General features: G+C 46.2%; 1 protein-coding gene across 4 annotated transcripts in view; it reads left to right on the top strand.

The window, feature by feature from the left end:
* PRP4K (pre-mRNA processing factor kinase PRP4K) overlaps positions 1 to 15,522 on the top strand; it is a 390,098-nt gene that overhangs the window by 130,113 nt on the left and 244,463 nt on the right. For all 4 annotated transcript variants that reach the window (XR_015309884.1, XR_015309883.1, XR_015309882.1 and 1 more), the window contains exon 6: positions 10,224 to 10,431. Coding sequence is in view for 1 of the 4 variants with exons in the window: in XM_086965045.1 (XP_086821171.1) it covers positions 10,224 to 10,431 (208 nt within the window). In the remaining 3 variants the exon portion in view is untranslated. The remainder of the gene's footprint in view (positions 1 to 10,223; positions 10,432 to 15,522) is intronic.

The following is a 15,522-nucleotide window of genomic DNA, read 5'->3' as shown; positions in this document are numbered from 1 at the left end:
GGCAAGAAACAAAATGGATGCCGTATCTAAGATGGAACCCGTGGGTTCAGATGAAGAAACCCACGAAACAAACGAATGTTTTAGGCTAGCATAGCGAAAACGCGTACACTCGCTAAACTCGTCATTTGCGGTTCATAGATACCAGACTTGACCATATTCGTGCGAGTCGAAAACACCACTTACAATTGTCACGGAACCTCACTGGGGATCCTCATTCAGGACAAGACCCTCAACTCTTTTCTGCAAAGACTTCACCTACAGAAGACTCTGCTGCTTTCAATGCCCTCATTGAACGGGCTGCTAACAATCACAATGTACAGCTGCATGCTGACCCTGTGGATGTGGACTTCCTCTTTGACACTTTTTCAGTATCAGAAAAGACTGTAAAAACTCTGCCTATGCTAAAAGGTGTTTTAAAGCATGCTGCTGAGATCTTTAAAGAACCTACCAGGGGGAGGGTGATAAACCCTAGAATTGACAAGAAATACAAGTCGGCACCTACTGATCCTACCTACATTAAAGGACAGTTGCCTCTGGACTCCCTTGTCGTCTCGAATGCCCGGAAGAGGGCCAATTCTCAGACTACGAGTGATGCTCCTCCCCCAGACAAAGAATCCAAGGCCTTTGAGGCTTCGGGAAAGAGGGTGGCAGCACAGGCAGCCAACATCTGGCGCATTTCTAACACACAGGCGCTTCTAGCGCGCTATGACAGGCGCACTACGATACACTAGAGACCCTGTTGCAACACCTGCCTGATCAATACAAGGAAGGGGCTGAGATGCTGATTCAAGAAGGGAAGCTAATCTCTAACGCTTCCATTAAGTGCTCTCTGGACGCAGCTGATACCGCGGCCAGGGCTATAAACACCAGTGTTATGCTCCGGAGACATGCCTGGCTGAGAATCTCTGGATTTAAGCCAGACATCCAAACCACCATCCTAAACCAAACGGTTAACCCAGATCACCTGTTTGGCCCAGAGGTTGACACCACCCTATAAAAAATAAAAAAGGACACTGACCCTGCAAAATCCATGGGTGCCTTACAGTCCCAGCAGTTTCGGGGTGGGTCCTTTCGTCGCTCCAGCACTAGAGGCGTCTCAAGGGGTCAGCTCTCCCAGTCCACGCAATACTACAAGGGCAACACCCAGACTACTTACGCCAACAAGAGTCGAGGTGGATATCGTGGCAACCGCGCCAAGGGCAGAGGACGTGGCAACAACAGCTCCAGGTCCTCTACCACCAGCAAACAGTGACGCCTTGTCACTGCCCCCCGACCACACAACACCGGTCCGGGGGAGACTCCAGCAGTTCCTGCCCATCTGGAAGTCCATCACCACGGACAGGTGGGTCAGAAAACTTATCCAATACGGTTATTGTCTGGAGTTAACATCCACTCCACCCAACACGCCCCCAAAGCACCGTCCTATGTCGGACGAGCACTTGCACTTATTGCAGCAGGAGGTCACCGTCATGCTGCAAAAAGGGGCAATAGAGCTTGTGCCTATGCAAGAAAGAGGCACAGGGGTCTACTCCCTGTACGTCTTAATACCAAAGAAGGACGGATCACTCAGGCCTATCCTGGACCTCAGGCCACTCAACTACTACATCCTGTCGGAGCACTTCCATATGCTGACCCTGCAGCAAGTGCTCCCGTTGCTCAGGCAGGGGGATTTTCTCGCAATTTTAGACCTAAAGGATGCGTACTTTCACATTCCACTGCACCCTTTGCACAGGAAATACCTCAGGTTCACCATCCAAAACCAGCACTACCAGTTCAAGGTTTTACCTTTCGGTGTCACCACGGCACCCAGGGTGTTCACAAAGTGCCTGGCGACAGTGGCGGCGCATCTCAGGAGACGGAACATCCACGTCCACCCCTATCTGGACGACTGGCTCATCCAAGCGAAGTCAGCCCAGCAATGTGCCGCCCACATGTCCCACACCATTCACCTCCTGCACGATCTGGGATTCTGACTGAATTACCCAAAATCCCACCTCCAGCCCGCCCACGTACGGCAGTATCTGGGTGCGACCATAAACACTCTGGCGGCCACAGCACAGCCAAATTCAGTGAGAGTCAGCAGCATTCAATCGCTGATACAAAAATTCAGACCTCAACACTCGCTTCCAGCAAGAGTCTTCATGCAGTTGATAGGCATGATGGCCTCCTGCATTTCCATAGTCCCGCACGCGAGGCTACATATGCGTCCGCTTCAGGAGTGCTTAGCACGTCAGTGGACTCAGGCTCACGGGCAGTTGAAAGACCTAGTGTTTTTGAGCGGTCGGGCATACAACTCTCTGCATTGGTGGAATCCACGAAACCTTTGCAAGGGCCGACCGTTCCAAGAGCCTGTGCCACAGACCATCCTGACGACGGACGCTTCTCTCCAGGGATGGGGAGCTCATGTACTCCATTACACTGTGCAGGGTCTATGGACGCAACAGCAGAGGAAGATGCACATCAATGTTCTGGAACTGATGGCGATCTTCATGGCACTGAATGCCTTCAAAGTACATCTGTGCAACAAGGCCATGTTGATCCGGATGGACAACATGACGGCCATGTACTACATTCAGAAGCAGGGAGGAACACACTCTCCGCAGCTGTCTCATCTGGCTCAGAGCATGTGGAAGTGGGCCATTCAGAGGAACATCTTCCTCATGGCAGAACACCTCTCGGGCAAGGACAATCAGATGGTGGACCTGCTCAGCAGGCACAGCCACCAAATGCACGAGTGGGAGATACATCCATCAGTACTCCAACCGTACTTCCGAAGGTGGGGTCATCCAGAGATAGACCTGTTCGCCACAAGGGAGAATGCAAAATGCCAAAGCTTCGCCGCCAGGTTCCCACACCCACAGTCGCAGGGCAATGCGATATGGATGAACTGGTCAGGCAAATTTGCGTACCCTTTTCCCCCAGCACCTCTGATACCGCTGGTGGCACGCAAGCTCAGGCAGCCCTCGATGACTCTCATCCTGGTTGCTCCAACGTGGGCTCGCCAACCATGGTACACCACATGTCTAGAACTGTCCGTGGTACCGCATCAGAGGCTACGTCTCACACCCAGTTTGGCTACCTGCACTTGCCTTCTGACTGTATGGACATCATTCGGGAGGCAAGGAAGCCCACCACCAGAGCATGCTATGCGGCAAAATGGAAGCGGTTTGTCATTTATTGTGCAGACCACAACATTAACCCGCTAGATGCGTCTATTCAGAATATCATCTGTTACCTTTTCCATCTGTACAAATGTAATCTGGCCTATGCTTCCATTTGCATACATCTATCTGCGATGGCCGCTTATCTCCAGAATAGGCAGCTTCAGGGTGCCTGCCATTAAGGCTTTTCTGGAAGTACTCAAACGAGTCATTCCTCCGCGGACTCCACCGGCTCCGGAGTGGAACCTCAATGTGGTCCTCACCCGGCTGATGGATCCTCCCTTTGAACCACTGCATTCCTGCGAGATTCAGTTCTTGACGTGGAAAGTGGCTTTCCTCATAGCGATTACATCGCTACGTAGAGTTAGTGAACTACCAGCCCTAACTATCCAAGAGCCATTTATTCAAATTCATTCTAACAGGGTGGTGCTTCGCACTAACCCTAAATTTCTTCCCAAGGTTGTGTCTCAATTCCATATCAACCAGACTATTGAATTACCTGTTTTCTTCCAAAATCCTGAGTCATTGGCGGAGAGAATGCTCCACACCCTTGACCTCAAAAGGGCCCTGATGTATTACATCGATAGGACCAAGGATTTTAGGAAGACTAAGCAACTCTTTGTCGCCTTTGCACCACACCAGAAAGGTGACCCTATTTCCAAGGCTGGTATTGCTAGGTGGATCGTTAAATGTATCCAGATCTGCTATCTGAAAGCAAAACGTACTCTCACCATTCCACCAAGGGCCCACTCCACCAGGAAGTTGGGGGCCTCTATGGCATTCCTTGGAAACATTCCTTTGGAAGACATATGTAGAGCAGCCACATGGTCTACCACACACACATTTACAAAGCATTATTGTGTTGATGTGCACTCCAAACAGGAGGCAGCTGTAGGGCAGGCTGTTCTCAAAACACTTTTCCAAACTGCTGCAGCTGGCACGGGCGGCCGCCGTTAATGGAGGGACTGCTATGTATTCTATGCACAGATATGAATTCAGCAGCCCACATGCCTCGAACCGAATATGCTACTTATCAGTATGCATCTGTTCTTGGCATGTAGGGCTGCTGACCTTCATATCGCCCGCCCTCCTCCTTGGCGCCTGTAGCAGCTGCAGAATTCACATATACTTCTAGCATGGTCATCATTCACTGAGTTTCACTCCATCTTGGCCGCAATGGCTAAAATCAATCTGAGGATGGAGTCGATGCCCATGCGCACTGTAGTCCAGGGGAGGAGCCACCTATCTCGTGATACTTCGAAGACTGTTCCAGGACAACAATGTGCAATCATCCGGACCCAACACTAGGCGGCGATCTATGCACAGATATGAATGTCAGCAGCCCTACATGCCAAGAACAGATGCATACTGGTAAGTAGCATATTCGTTACCGAGGCTCCGATTCCGACGACGGGGAATGATACAAGCTATGGGAATCTATAAAAGTTACCAATACTGGAGAACTAAAGTTACAGGTAAGTATCTTGTTTCTTATTGTCAGATAGGCGATGAGACGGGGGAGCTCTCGGCTTAAGCAGCCATCTTGGTTGCAGGCAAGCTCCGCCCCTCGGGATATAATTAGTTAATAGAACCGGGATATGTAGGCTAGGTTTAAGGGATTGCTTACAGAAACATATTGAATAGAGATAATTGAAAGCAAGCAGGAGGTCAGTTTGGATGCACAGATGTTAGTGATTTTCGCCATAAATGATGCAAAATGGATGCCAAATATTATTTGAATAAGAATTTACATGGTTATAAATTGTCAGGTGTGGGTTTGCATAGAGCAGACAGTTTTTGCAAGAAGTCTCCTGCATCTAACATGATGGCATCAAAAGAAACATTGTAATTTCATTGTGTTAAATCATTCGATTTATTTGTGAATGTAACCGTGCATGCTGGTTTTAGATTTCGTTGGCCGGGGATAGCAACAGTCTGAGTTGGAGAGTGGTTGATATGGAGAGCTTCCAGGGAAGGATGGATGCTTTTGAACTTGAGGGAGATGATGTAGTGTGAGTGGTTCAGCTTCATATGTGCCTGACTAACTACACAACAGGAGGAAGACTAAGCCAGAACAGGTACATTGACTTGTATTGTGGATGTGCAGTTGTATTTTCTGGGCAAGAAGTGTATGTTTCTGAGCCAACTGTTATAAACCAGTTGTGAAAACGGGAGCCATTGGAGCGATTGGCGTTATTGAGTTTGAAGTTTCAAACCTAGAGAAGAATCTAGTGGAAAGGGCATTGAGCACCATGTTAAGCTTATTAAATAAAGGTGCCTTTTAGGAGTTGATGCAATGGGGCGAAATTGCTTTTTATGATGAACGTGTGATGGTTCATTATAGTGTTTCTCATGTGCAAAGTACAGAGTGAGGACAGGTTAGTGGCAGTGCCATCCCAATGGTGTTTTCTGGTGCAAGCATGGTTACTGCTTGGTTTGTATGTAAAGCCTCAAGTGTGGCTGAGTTAATGGACTGTTTCTCCAGCATGGGAGAATCTTTGCTGTTCGTAAACGCACTAATGTCTGTACTCGTATTGCGGAGGAGAAGGGGGCAGGGTTCCTTTAACATATTTAGAATGCTTAGCGTTTTCTTTTTTAAATTTATATATAAACATGCCTATATCAGCGGCACTTTCTATTGTTTTTCTTGTTGTTTTCTTTTTTTGTTGATCAATAAATCAAATCTGATTTATAAAGCACAGCTAATCACTCGCACGATTAGCCAGACGCTTGCAGGTCTCTGTGGCTAAGTCTAACAACATGGTCTTGATGGAGCTAGGGCATTCCAGAAGTGAGTTGATGGTTCCAAGGTCCATGGGGAGGCTGTTCAGGTTTTTGCTGCTATCAAGGAGAAGGATTGTCCTCCGCTTCTGCATAGGTGGATACGAGGAGTGTGGGCAAGTGATAGGGAGGCAGGGCGTAGTCTTCTTGACGGTTGGTAGAATTTTAGGCGGTGGTTAATGCAGGCAGGTCCGTGGCCGTGTAGAGCTTTGTGTGCATGGGCCAGCAGCTTGAATTGGCATCTCCAATGCACCAGCAGCCAGTGTGATGTGGGATCGTCGGGCAGGCTGAGGATGAGACTGGTAGTGGCATTCTGTGTGGTCTGAAGTCTTTGTAGGAGGTGTGCGGCAATTCCCACGTAGAGGATGTTGCTGAAGTCCGGTCGGCTAGTAGAGTGCCTGAGTCAGGGTGCATCTCAATTGCAGTGGTAGCCAGTTGGAGGAGACAGCGTTGATCTGTGATTTCATGGTGAGCTTGTTGTCAATGATGATTATGAGGCTTCTGGCATTTTCAGAGGGAGATGGTGCAAGTCCTAGTTCTCAAGGCCACCAGGAGATGGTCCATGTGTTGCTGCTCTCGCCGAAGATTAGAGCGTCAGTCTTGTCTGTGTTTAGCTGCAGGCTGTTGGCTTTCACCCAGTTGGCAATGCTCGTCATACATATATGGAAGTAGGTTTTCGTTGTGGTGGAATTGTCAGTGAGAGAGAGGATGAGTTGGGTGTCATCTGCATAGTAGATGATGTCGGTACAGTGGGATCTGACGATGTTGGCCAGCGTGGACATATATGCGTTGTCTGAGGGATGCAAGCATGGGGCTGATGGATGATCCTTGGGGGACACCACAGGTGATATCTTGAAATTCAGAGGTGAAAGGAGGCAGGTGGATTCTGCAGGTTCTTCCAGTGAGGATAGGTGCTCCATCTGAGTGCGTCCCCTTGGATGCTGATGTGGTGTAGTCTTTTGATAAGTGTGTAGTGGGATACGGTTTCAAAGGCTGGCAAGAGGTCAGGGAGGGGGTCTGATGTTGTCGGTGGGTACGTTCAGGGTTGTCTCGGTGCTGTGATTGCTGTGGAAGCAGGATTGGGAAGCAATGAGTAGCTGGTGCTTCTCCAGGTATGTTGAGTTGCTTGGTAATGACATTTTCCAGTTGCTGGGAATGGGAGAAGGGAGATTGGCCTGGTGTTTCTGAGTACACTGGGGTCTGTGGGGGAGCTTTTTCAGTAGTGGTTTGACTTTGCGTGTTTCCAAGCATCAGGAAATCTTGCGGTGGTGATGAAAGTATTGAGTAGAGTGGTGAGTTCCTGGCTGATCCTTTGGTTTCCGAAATTGAAGATGTGTGTGTGGGCAAGGGTCTGTGAGGCCTCCCAAGTGGATGGATTTCATGGTGGATGCGGTGTCCTGGGTCGAGAGACGTTTTCAGGTGGTCAGTCTGTGGTTGGTGTTGGTTGTGGCGTCCCAGTTGATGAAGTCTGTAGGTGTAGGTTAGGGTTCAAAGTTTCTGTATAAGGATGCAATCTTGTCATCTTGCCCTTGATTGGTGCAATGCTGTTTCCGCAATTGGTAACCCAGGTGTTGAAATTCTCTACTCCCTGATCAAGGTCGGTGGTGGTGGCGGGGCTGGTGGTGTTGACAGCATCCGTCCAGTTTGTACCAATGACATTTTACTCCACGCTCGCTGGGGGGCGCTGCTTGTCTTGGAGGTTGCGGTGCCGGGTGTGGAGATGCTGAAGTGGATGATTGAGGGATCGGTCCACATGAGTTCGGTGATGTGGCTCTATTTGACATTCCTGCTGGAGGTGAAATTGGCGTCTAGCGTGTCTTGGGTCAGACCAAGGCAAGGAGATGTGTGGTGGTGTTGTGTGGGTCATTGATGTGGAAATTTAAGTCTCCGAGAAGATGCAGTCTTTGGAGTCTAAGCCTAGGAGCCCAATGAAGTCTGCAATGGTGTTACAGAAGCTGGAGTGTGCCCGGGGGTTGGTATTCTAGAAAGCCTCTAATGATAGTCTTATTGTCTGTGCGGAGCTTCGATTTGAGGTGCTGATGTTGTTGGTGTAGGTGGTGCACTGTATGGTCTCTTCGTGGATTATGGCTGTTCCTCTTCCTGGCTTGTTGGTGTGATCTGGTGAATGATTTTATATCCATTGGAGAATGCTGTGACAATCTCTGGGCGGATGTGGGGTTGAGACAGGTTTTTGGTGAGGAAGAGGATGTCTGGTGTGAGGGTGGTGCTGAGGTCTCAAAGTTCAGTGGAGTCCTTGCGCAACGAGTGTGTGTGGAGGAGTAGGCAGAGGAGTTGGTATGTTGCTTTATTTTTTTTGCTTTTGCCGTGCTGTAGTGAGAGGTTGGCATTGTGCTGCGTGGCGTAACGGTGGGTGTGCTGGTGCAGCAGAAGGTGTATCTGGCGCAGGAGGACAGTCCTACCGTGGAGTGATGTGTGGCGTGGCAGCAGTGTTCCTTCGTCATCTGGTAATCCGGATGAAGAAGGCGGTGTCACTATATCTGGATGTTTCGGGAACCATGGGTCCTAGCGCTGGGTGCTGTCCAGGCGCCGACGGGCTAGCCTTTGGCGCCTCTGTTAGAAGCTCCTGGGAGGAGGGAGAGGTGTTTGAAGGCGGTTGGCGGGTTCAGTGGGAGGCGGAAAAATGGGCAGCAGGCAGGAATGAGTACCCAAGGGGCGCAGTGGTGAAGAAAAGGGGGGCAAAAACGAGAAAAATTGTGTAGAAAAATAAGGAAGACATAAAAGCAGTGAATAAAGTTTTTAGGGAAGAAGCATTGGCACCTTGTACCTGTTTAACAGGGACCCTGTGCACTAAATCAATACCGCACCATTTTCCAGGCAAAAAGTGGGGGTTAACCATGTCAAAAGAGGCACTTTCTCACAATCATCCTTCACAGCAACCACATCCACAATATCCTGTTTGCCTTGCATCAGGACCTCTACCGTTGACTTCTTTGGTGGTCTAAAGGAAGTCTACTGAAACTGATAAGCGACTTTTCAAGGCACTGGTAACTATCCCTCTCGTTCTTTGGGTCACCCTTACAGACTTCCTATTGGATTTTCCAGTCAAAGTACTTGCTAATCGCATTTCCAGGCCTTCTGTTTGTGATTAACCCTAAATCGCAATCGCAATATATTAGAACAATGTATTGCATTTTTGAATTACAGTGGTTTAGGTTTTCTTTGAAAAAATCTAACCTCCTGTTTCCCTTGAAAGATTTTTGTCATGCCAGTGTCTATTTTAAGTTAAAAATACAATCTATTTTTATATATTGGTGTTACATTTTTATCGTGTTTTCGTCTTCTTAACTTATTTGGTACTCCTAAATGCTTTCCAGCTCTGACCCAAGGTTTTTCAAACACCTAACTGGACCTGATAAAGATTGTGACATTATTATATGTCAAAGTCTCTCAACCACACCACATAATATTTCACTTTCCTACAAGGGTGAACACATTTTATGTTTGCGCTCCAGACTCAGACAATTTTCGATTGTAGTGTATGCCATTCAATGTAATTTAAGTGACTAAAGAAAGCCTGTTTACTGCTTGAGGGTCACACTAGGGCTTCGGGGGTAAAAAAGACCAGAACTATCGGCCTGGGGATTTCACCACTCCAAAAGCCCTAGAGATGGTGATTTCTCTATCAGAATTTGTTTATCATACAGATGGGCCGTTATCGTAATTCCTGCTTAGAGTTGATACTGGGGGCCTGGCTGATTAGGTGTTTAGCCTTTAGCTGTATTTTGTCATCAGGGACTCCTTGACATTGAGACACTTGCCATCCATCCACAGGCATGTAGTAGTCGCAATTCTCTTTTTTCAATAGTGTGTGTCTGCTTGTTTACTTGTTTTTTTCATAAGAGTTTTATTTTTTAAAAATTGAAATTGTTAGTCTCTGCAAGCTTATTCTAAAAAATAAGAAATTTTACCAATCTCCTTGTTTTAATGCATGCCACCCCTAGTCAAAGATTAATTTAAAGAAAATACACATTATGGTGAACTAAAATTGCATGCAAGTAGTTTTTCTCTTCTTTTACAATCTTCTTTCAAGACGTAAATTTGGCAACATTTTGTGCTGGTATTTTTATCTTAATTTTTTTTCCTCAAAGCAGTTAAAGATGCCTTTGTTCCACCACTGTTTGAGACTACCTCCTGATTTTGAATAAAAGAGGTATCTGCCAATCTAACTCTTCATGATGGCATGTGCATTTTTATCTTTCAAAGTGATGGCTCCTGTTTGCTTCGATTTCTAATGATGCCTCCCTGATCTTCTCTTTACAGAAATACCGGTATCAGAATGAAGACAGTGGCATGTCCGTGCCTTCGGAGCCAAGTAGCCCTCATAGCAGTGCGCGCAGCCGTTCTGCCTCCCCGGATGATGTCCTTGAGCGTGTAGCTGCAGATGTGAAGGCCTATGAAAGGGAAAATGTAGATACCTTCGAGGCTGCCATGAAAGCCAAGCACAGCCTTGTGTCTGAACAGAATAACGGTAGTACCTTGCCATTTTAAAAGATTATTTGCTACTTTAGAGTACTAAATGGTTTTACTCTTTCTAACAGGGTGCTTGCCATATTACAAAAGTCTACTGTAATGAGTTCAAAACATGCAGGAAAAGGCAAAGCAGAAGATCACAAATCAAACTCTGTTTGCCTTTCGAGACCCAGGTGTTAATCATACTTAGTTGTATCTATCCATACCTGTTCTTGTTTTGAAGGCTTGTTCCCATGTGAAAAAAATAACCCGTTAGAAGGAGCAGGTATTTGCGTTCTATAAAACTTTTCTACCTTTTGACAAGACATATACTGTTCTTTTTGGCAGAATAAGTAGCAACTTCATTTATTTATATATTGTCTTAAAAGTGTGTTGGTTGTGGTGTCTCCTCTTAGTATTGTGTTTTGGTGTCCTGCGTAAAGCCTGGAGAAGTGCTCCAGACTTAGCACAGAGGCATGTAGTGGCATTCTGAGCATGGTGCAGGAAGCTAAGGGAGTGTGTCATTGCTTTTTGAAGCTGTGTATACAAACTTGTATCGAGTTTGAAACTGAGTCAGTTGAGTCTTGATTTTTAGAACAATCCGGTATTTCTTGCTTCTCTGAATTATAAATGTCTTTTTATTTTTTGGGAGCATACTCCCAGGCTTGATTTTCTGGACAGATAAGGCACTCCCACAATGCAGGTTTTGGTAGCAATCCAATCTAGGGTGATGGAGGCCCAACCCCTGAAGTTACTATTGGGCCACCAGTAAATGCTTTATTGAGTCCACCCAGGAGTGATAGACGCCCTACCTCCAGAGTCCTTGTTAACCCTCCAGCAAATACTTTATGGCGTTTATCCAGGAGAGACAAAAGCCAGACTGTTAGATGCAATGTTGAGCCTCCAGCAAATCCTACCCACGAGCAACAGGAGCCCAAACCATAGAGGCACAGATAAGCCACAAGTACATTTTTAATGCAATTATCTCTAACATGAGAGAAACCACTATTAAACATGTGTGAAACACACTGTGGAGTAACTCGGAGGCTGCTCATGCAAACATTTTCAATATTAAGCCAGATATTATAGTGGTGGATCTGTGAGGCCTCCCCAGAGGCCACCAAAGCACAACCTTAGATATATTATAAGAGACACTTGTAGTACTGATCTTTTTATCATTTTTATTGTTAATTGATGATGACCCTTGGCAAAAGGCTACAGGATTCTCGTTGTAATGCACATTTATGTCGTATATGTAGCATGGCAATATAATTGTAGTTGTCATGATTAGTTCTACCTACTTGTACCTTAAAAATCTGTCAGTGGAAGCATTCTATTCTTAAGAACAAAAACATTAAACTCCACAGTTGTTCTCTATCATGAGATCTTCATTGATAGACATAAACATTTGATTTGTTCTTCCCTTTGCAGGATCTCTGAACAGTTTACAACATTATAAATCTTTTTTTTTTAAAGAAAAATAAGCAGTTGTCGGTTCAAAATTCAAATGTATTTAATCCTCTTAAGTGAAAGGAGAAAAGAAAATTAGAAAAACGGAGTTGAACAAGTGGCAGCATGAGATCTCAAATTTGCTACTTCATCATTGAGCTATCCATCAGGCCCAACTCCAATCATGCCTTTTATGTGGAATTGCTTCAGTTTCCATCTCCTGTGTAATGGAAGGATCCCCGTACCATTCTTTATTTATATAAAATAGTTTGTGTGTGTGTGTGTGTGTGTGTGTGTGTGTGTGTGTATATATATATATATATATATATCAGTCCAGAATGCTGTTTCCGTTTATCCCAAAACACAGCAGCCGAGTGAACAAGGGAGCAAGTCCCGAAACGCGTTGAGTGTTGAAAGTTTGCCATTTAATCTGTAGTGCAATACATTTGGCTGCTTTAAAGTCCTCTGTGGTGTCCGCGGCTGCTGTGTTTTGCGAGAAACGGAAACAGCATTCTGGACTGATATGGTGAGGCTTGCCTGCCTCGCCGCGGACCGCCGTAATGAGCGGCAAGGAAAAGGCGTTGCTAGTGCGTGAGCACTAGTATTGGGATATATATATATATATATATATATATATATATATATCCCAAAGCGGCATGTCAGCAGACGCAATAAAGGCGGGGGAACTGGCAGCGTTAAATACGTTTGATGATTCCCGGGCGGGGGGGTCATCTGGGCCAGCAACACAAAATGTACCTGTAACCAAACTTGGCAGTATTCGTGATAAGTTTAAAAGATTGGAAAAGCTCATGAAGCGGGAACTTTCGAAATGGTAGGAGCACCGCTCCCTGAGCCGCTACCTGGAGGTGAATAGAATACTGCGGGGACTGCGTGTGATGCTAGCCCCTAGCTATGAGGATCCGGCCCCGGAGATGCTCAGGGAATGGGCAGAATGCAACCTTGAGTCTTCGCGCAGACTTGTACAGATACTTGTACGCTATGCAGAAAGTGATCGTCTGAAAACACAGACTAAAATAGAGGAACTGAATCTGGAGATTGAGTCATCTTGTGGGGAGCTCACCACTGAATGTACAAAGCTACGTGGTGATATGATGGCAAGGCTTCAGAAAGAAGAGGAGGCAATTAGCAAAAGAAAGGCCTTTAAATTCCAAAGAGATAAGGCGGACTATGCTGAGGGGCGCATCTTTACTTTTGCTAAAAAATATGAAGCCATCAAAGCCAGCAGAAGACTCTAGAATGTGTCAATTTCAGGCCGCTCTACCCAAAGAGGTGGGTCAGGGGCAGCACAGCAAGAAGATTCTTCAGAGTCAAATTTAAGTTCCTGCATCAACAGCGACTCAGACTCCAATACGTCTCAAGCAGATGCGCAATTGGGGTTTACCAGACTCACACCAGCAGAAGAGCTCGAATGCCTACGGAAGGACAGGCGCGAGACCTTACGCCCGAGAATCCAGGTGACTGCAGGAACAAAATCCGCAATGCCAAGCGATGCCAATTCAAGAAGAAAAAAATCAGCAGAAAAAGAAAAAGAGCACTAAGAAATGGAACAGGAAGTGAGCGATCATTCAAGAACATCTGGTACTGCCCCCTCAGTCATCAACCTTACTGATATGGTGTTGTCCCAGTCCGAACTCCGCATCCTATCGATGGGTCTCACATTCTGTCCTCCCTGTGATTTTAATTATGTGGACATGAGGATCGATTTATATAAATTTGTCCGCAAGATAAAGTTGCAGAAACATTTCTCGGGTGGTAAGACACGTAACACCCCGTTGAGGGCGGAAACAACTAACCTGGGGCTCCTAGCTCGTGATGCCCCATGTTTGGAGGCTATGGAATCCCTCGGACTGGAACAATCAATATCTCAAGAAGCCTCGGCTCAGACTATAAGCAAGGTGGGGGGCCTCACATCGTTCAAACCACGCTCCACATACACTCCTGTGATGTTATATGACAATATTGACATCTTCCATGATGCAGCTGTTAAAGAGATCAAGGTGCTACACTCGAAACTGCTCAACTCCAAACGTAGGAAATACACACAGAATGATCAATACTTGAAGCTCATCAAAAAGATCCAACAAAATGAAAACGTCATTGTCAGGCAATCCGATAAGGGGGGCAATATAGTGTTATGGCCGCGAAAACTATATTTGGAGGAAGCCCTCTCTCAATTGAACAATTCAGATTGTTATAGACACAGTGACATCACCCTGGTGAAGAAAGCCCAGGCAGACATCTATTCATTATTGATGGGGTGGAGATCTTTTGGTTTGCTAAGTATGGATGAACTCAAGTACTTAAAGAATGCCAACCCGATCATGCCGGTCCTATACTTAATCCCAAAGGTTCACAAGAACCCGGTCAACCCCCGGGAAGGCCGATAATTGCAGCTTGCGGGGGTCTGCTAGAAAAGACAACTATTTATGTAGACTCATTCTTGCAAGAATATGTACAAAGCCTACCATCCTTTGTTCAGGATTCTAATGATTTTGTGCGCAAAATCGAGGACATAAAGTGGGACCCTGATTTATGGCTAATTACGTTAGACGTTACGTCTTTGTACACTAGTATCAATCACCAAGATGGTCTACGAGCTACAGAATTTTTCTTGGGACAGAGACCGATTTTAATGGCAGATCACAATCGTATGTTTTTGTCTATGATTTCATTCTGTTTACATCACAATTTCTTTATGTTTAACAACAGATACTACCAACAAGTCAGGGGGGTAGCCATGGGGGCCTGTTTCTCTCCCAGTTACGCCTGCCTTCATATGGGCTATTGGGAGAGGCAGGTCCTCTTTGGTGAACACTCGGACATTGCTATGCGGTCTATTGTACGTTGGTATCGTTTCATAGACGATGTGTTCCTAGTTTGGAGGGGCACTCGTCAGGAAGCTGAGCAGTTTATCGAGCTTTTGAACTGTAATACCTACAACTTGCAGTTCACTTCTGAAATCATTAAGGAACAGGTACATTTCCTAGACATGACAGTATCAATTGGACAGGACAAACTTGAAACCAAGTTATACAAGAAGCCCACGGCAGGCAACACAATACTCCATGCCAGTAGCCACCATCCTGCCCATCTCGTACGCAGCATCCCCTTTGGGGAGATGCTGCGTATCAGACGGCTGAGTAGCACTGAAGCTCAATGTCATCTTGCTCAGCAGGCTAGCAAGACTAGATTTCTGGCAAGGGGGTACAATCCTGGGCTAATTGACAAGGCCATTGCCAAGGCCAATGCTTTACCACGAAGCAAAACCTTACAACGTAAAGTCACTACAGGGCCAACCAGCTCCCAAGATCAGACAGTCAGACTGATCTGGGCCTACAACAGGCAACATAGGGTGCTCAGTAAGATTATTTCCAGACACTGGGGTCTAATCAGATGTGACCCTATTATAGGTGACAACATTCCAGCTACACCATCAATCACCTATAGAAAAGCATATTCAATGCAAGATGCATTGGTCAAATCTAGCCCAGAGGTTTTAACCATTAAGAATTGGCTAGATGAGAGCAAAGGCTTCAGGAAGTGCTCTTCCTGTAAAGCGTGCCAACATGGGCTTAATAAAACAGAATATGCAGTCCCGTTCACCGCCAGTGCACGCAAGATCAAGAAACAACTGACTTGC

Source organism: Lissotriton vulgaris, chromosome 4_1 (genome assembly GCF_964263255.1).
Source record: "Lissotriton vulgaris chromosome 4_1, aLisVul1.2, whole genome shotgun sequence".
Taxonomy (NCBI): Eukaryota; Metazoa; Chordata; class Amphibia; order Caudata; family Salamandridae; genus Lissotriton; species Lissotriton vulgaris.
The sequence above is the reverse complement of the archived record's forward strand: the minus strand, read 5'-3'. Positions and strand labels throughout refer to the sequence as shown.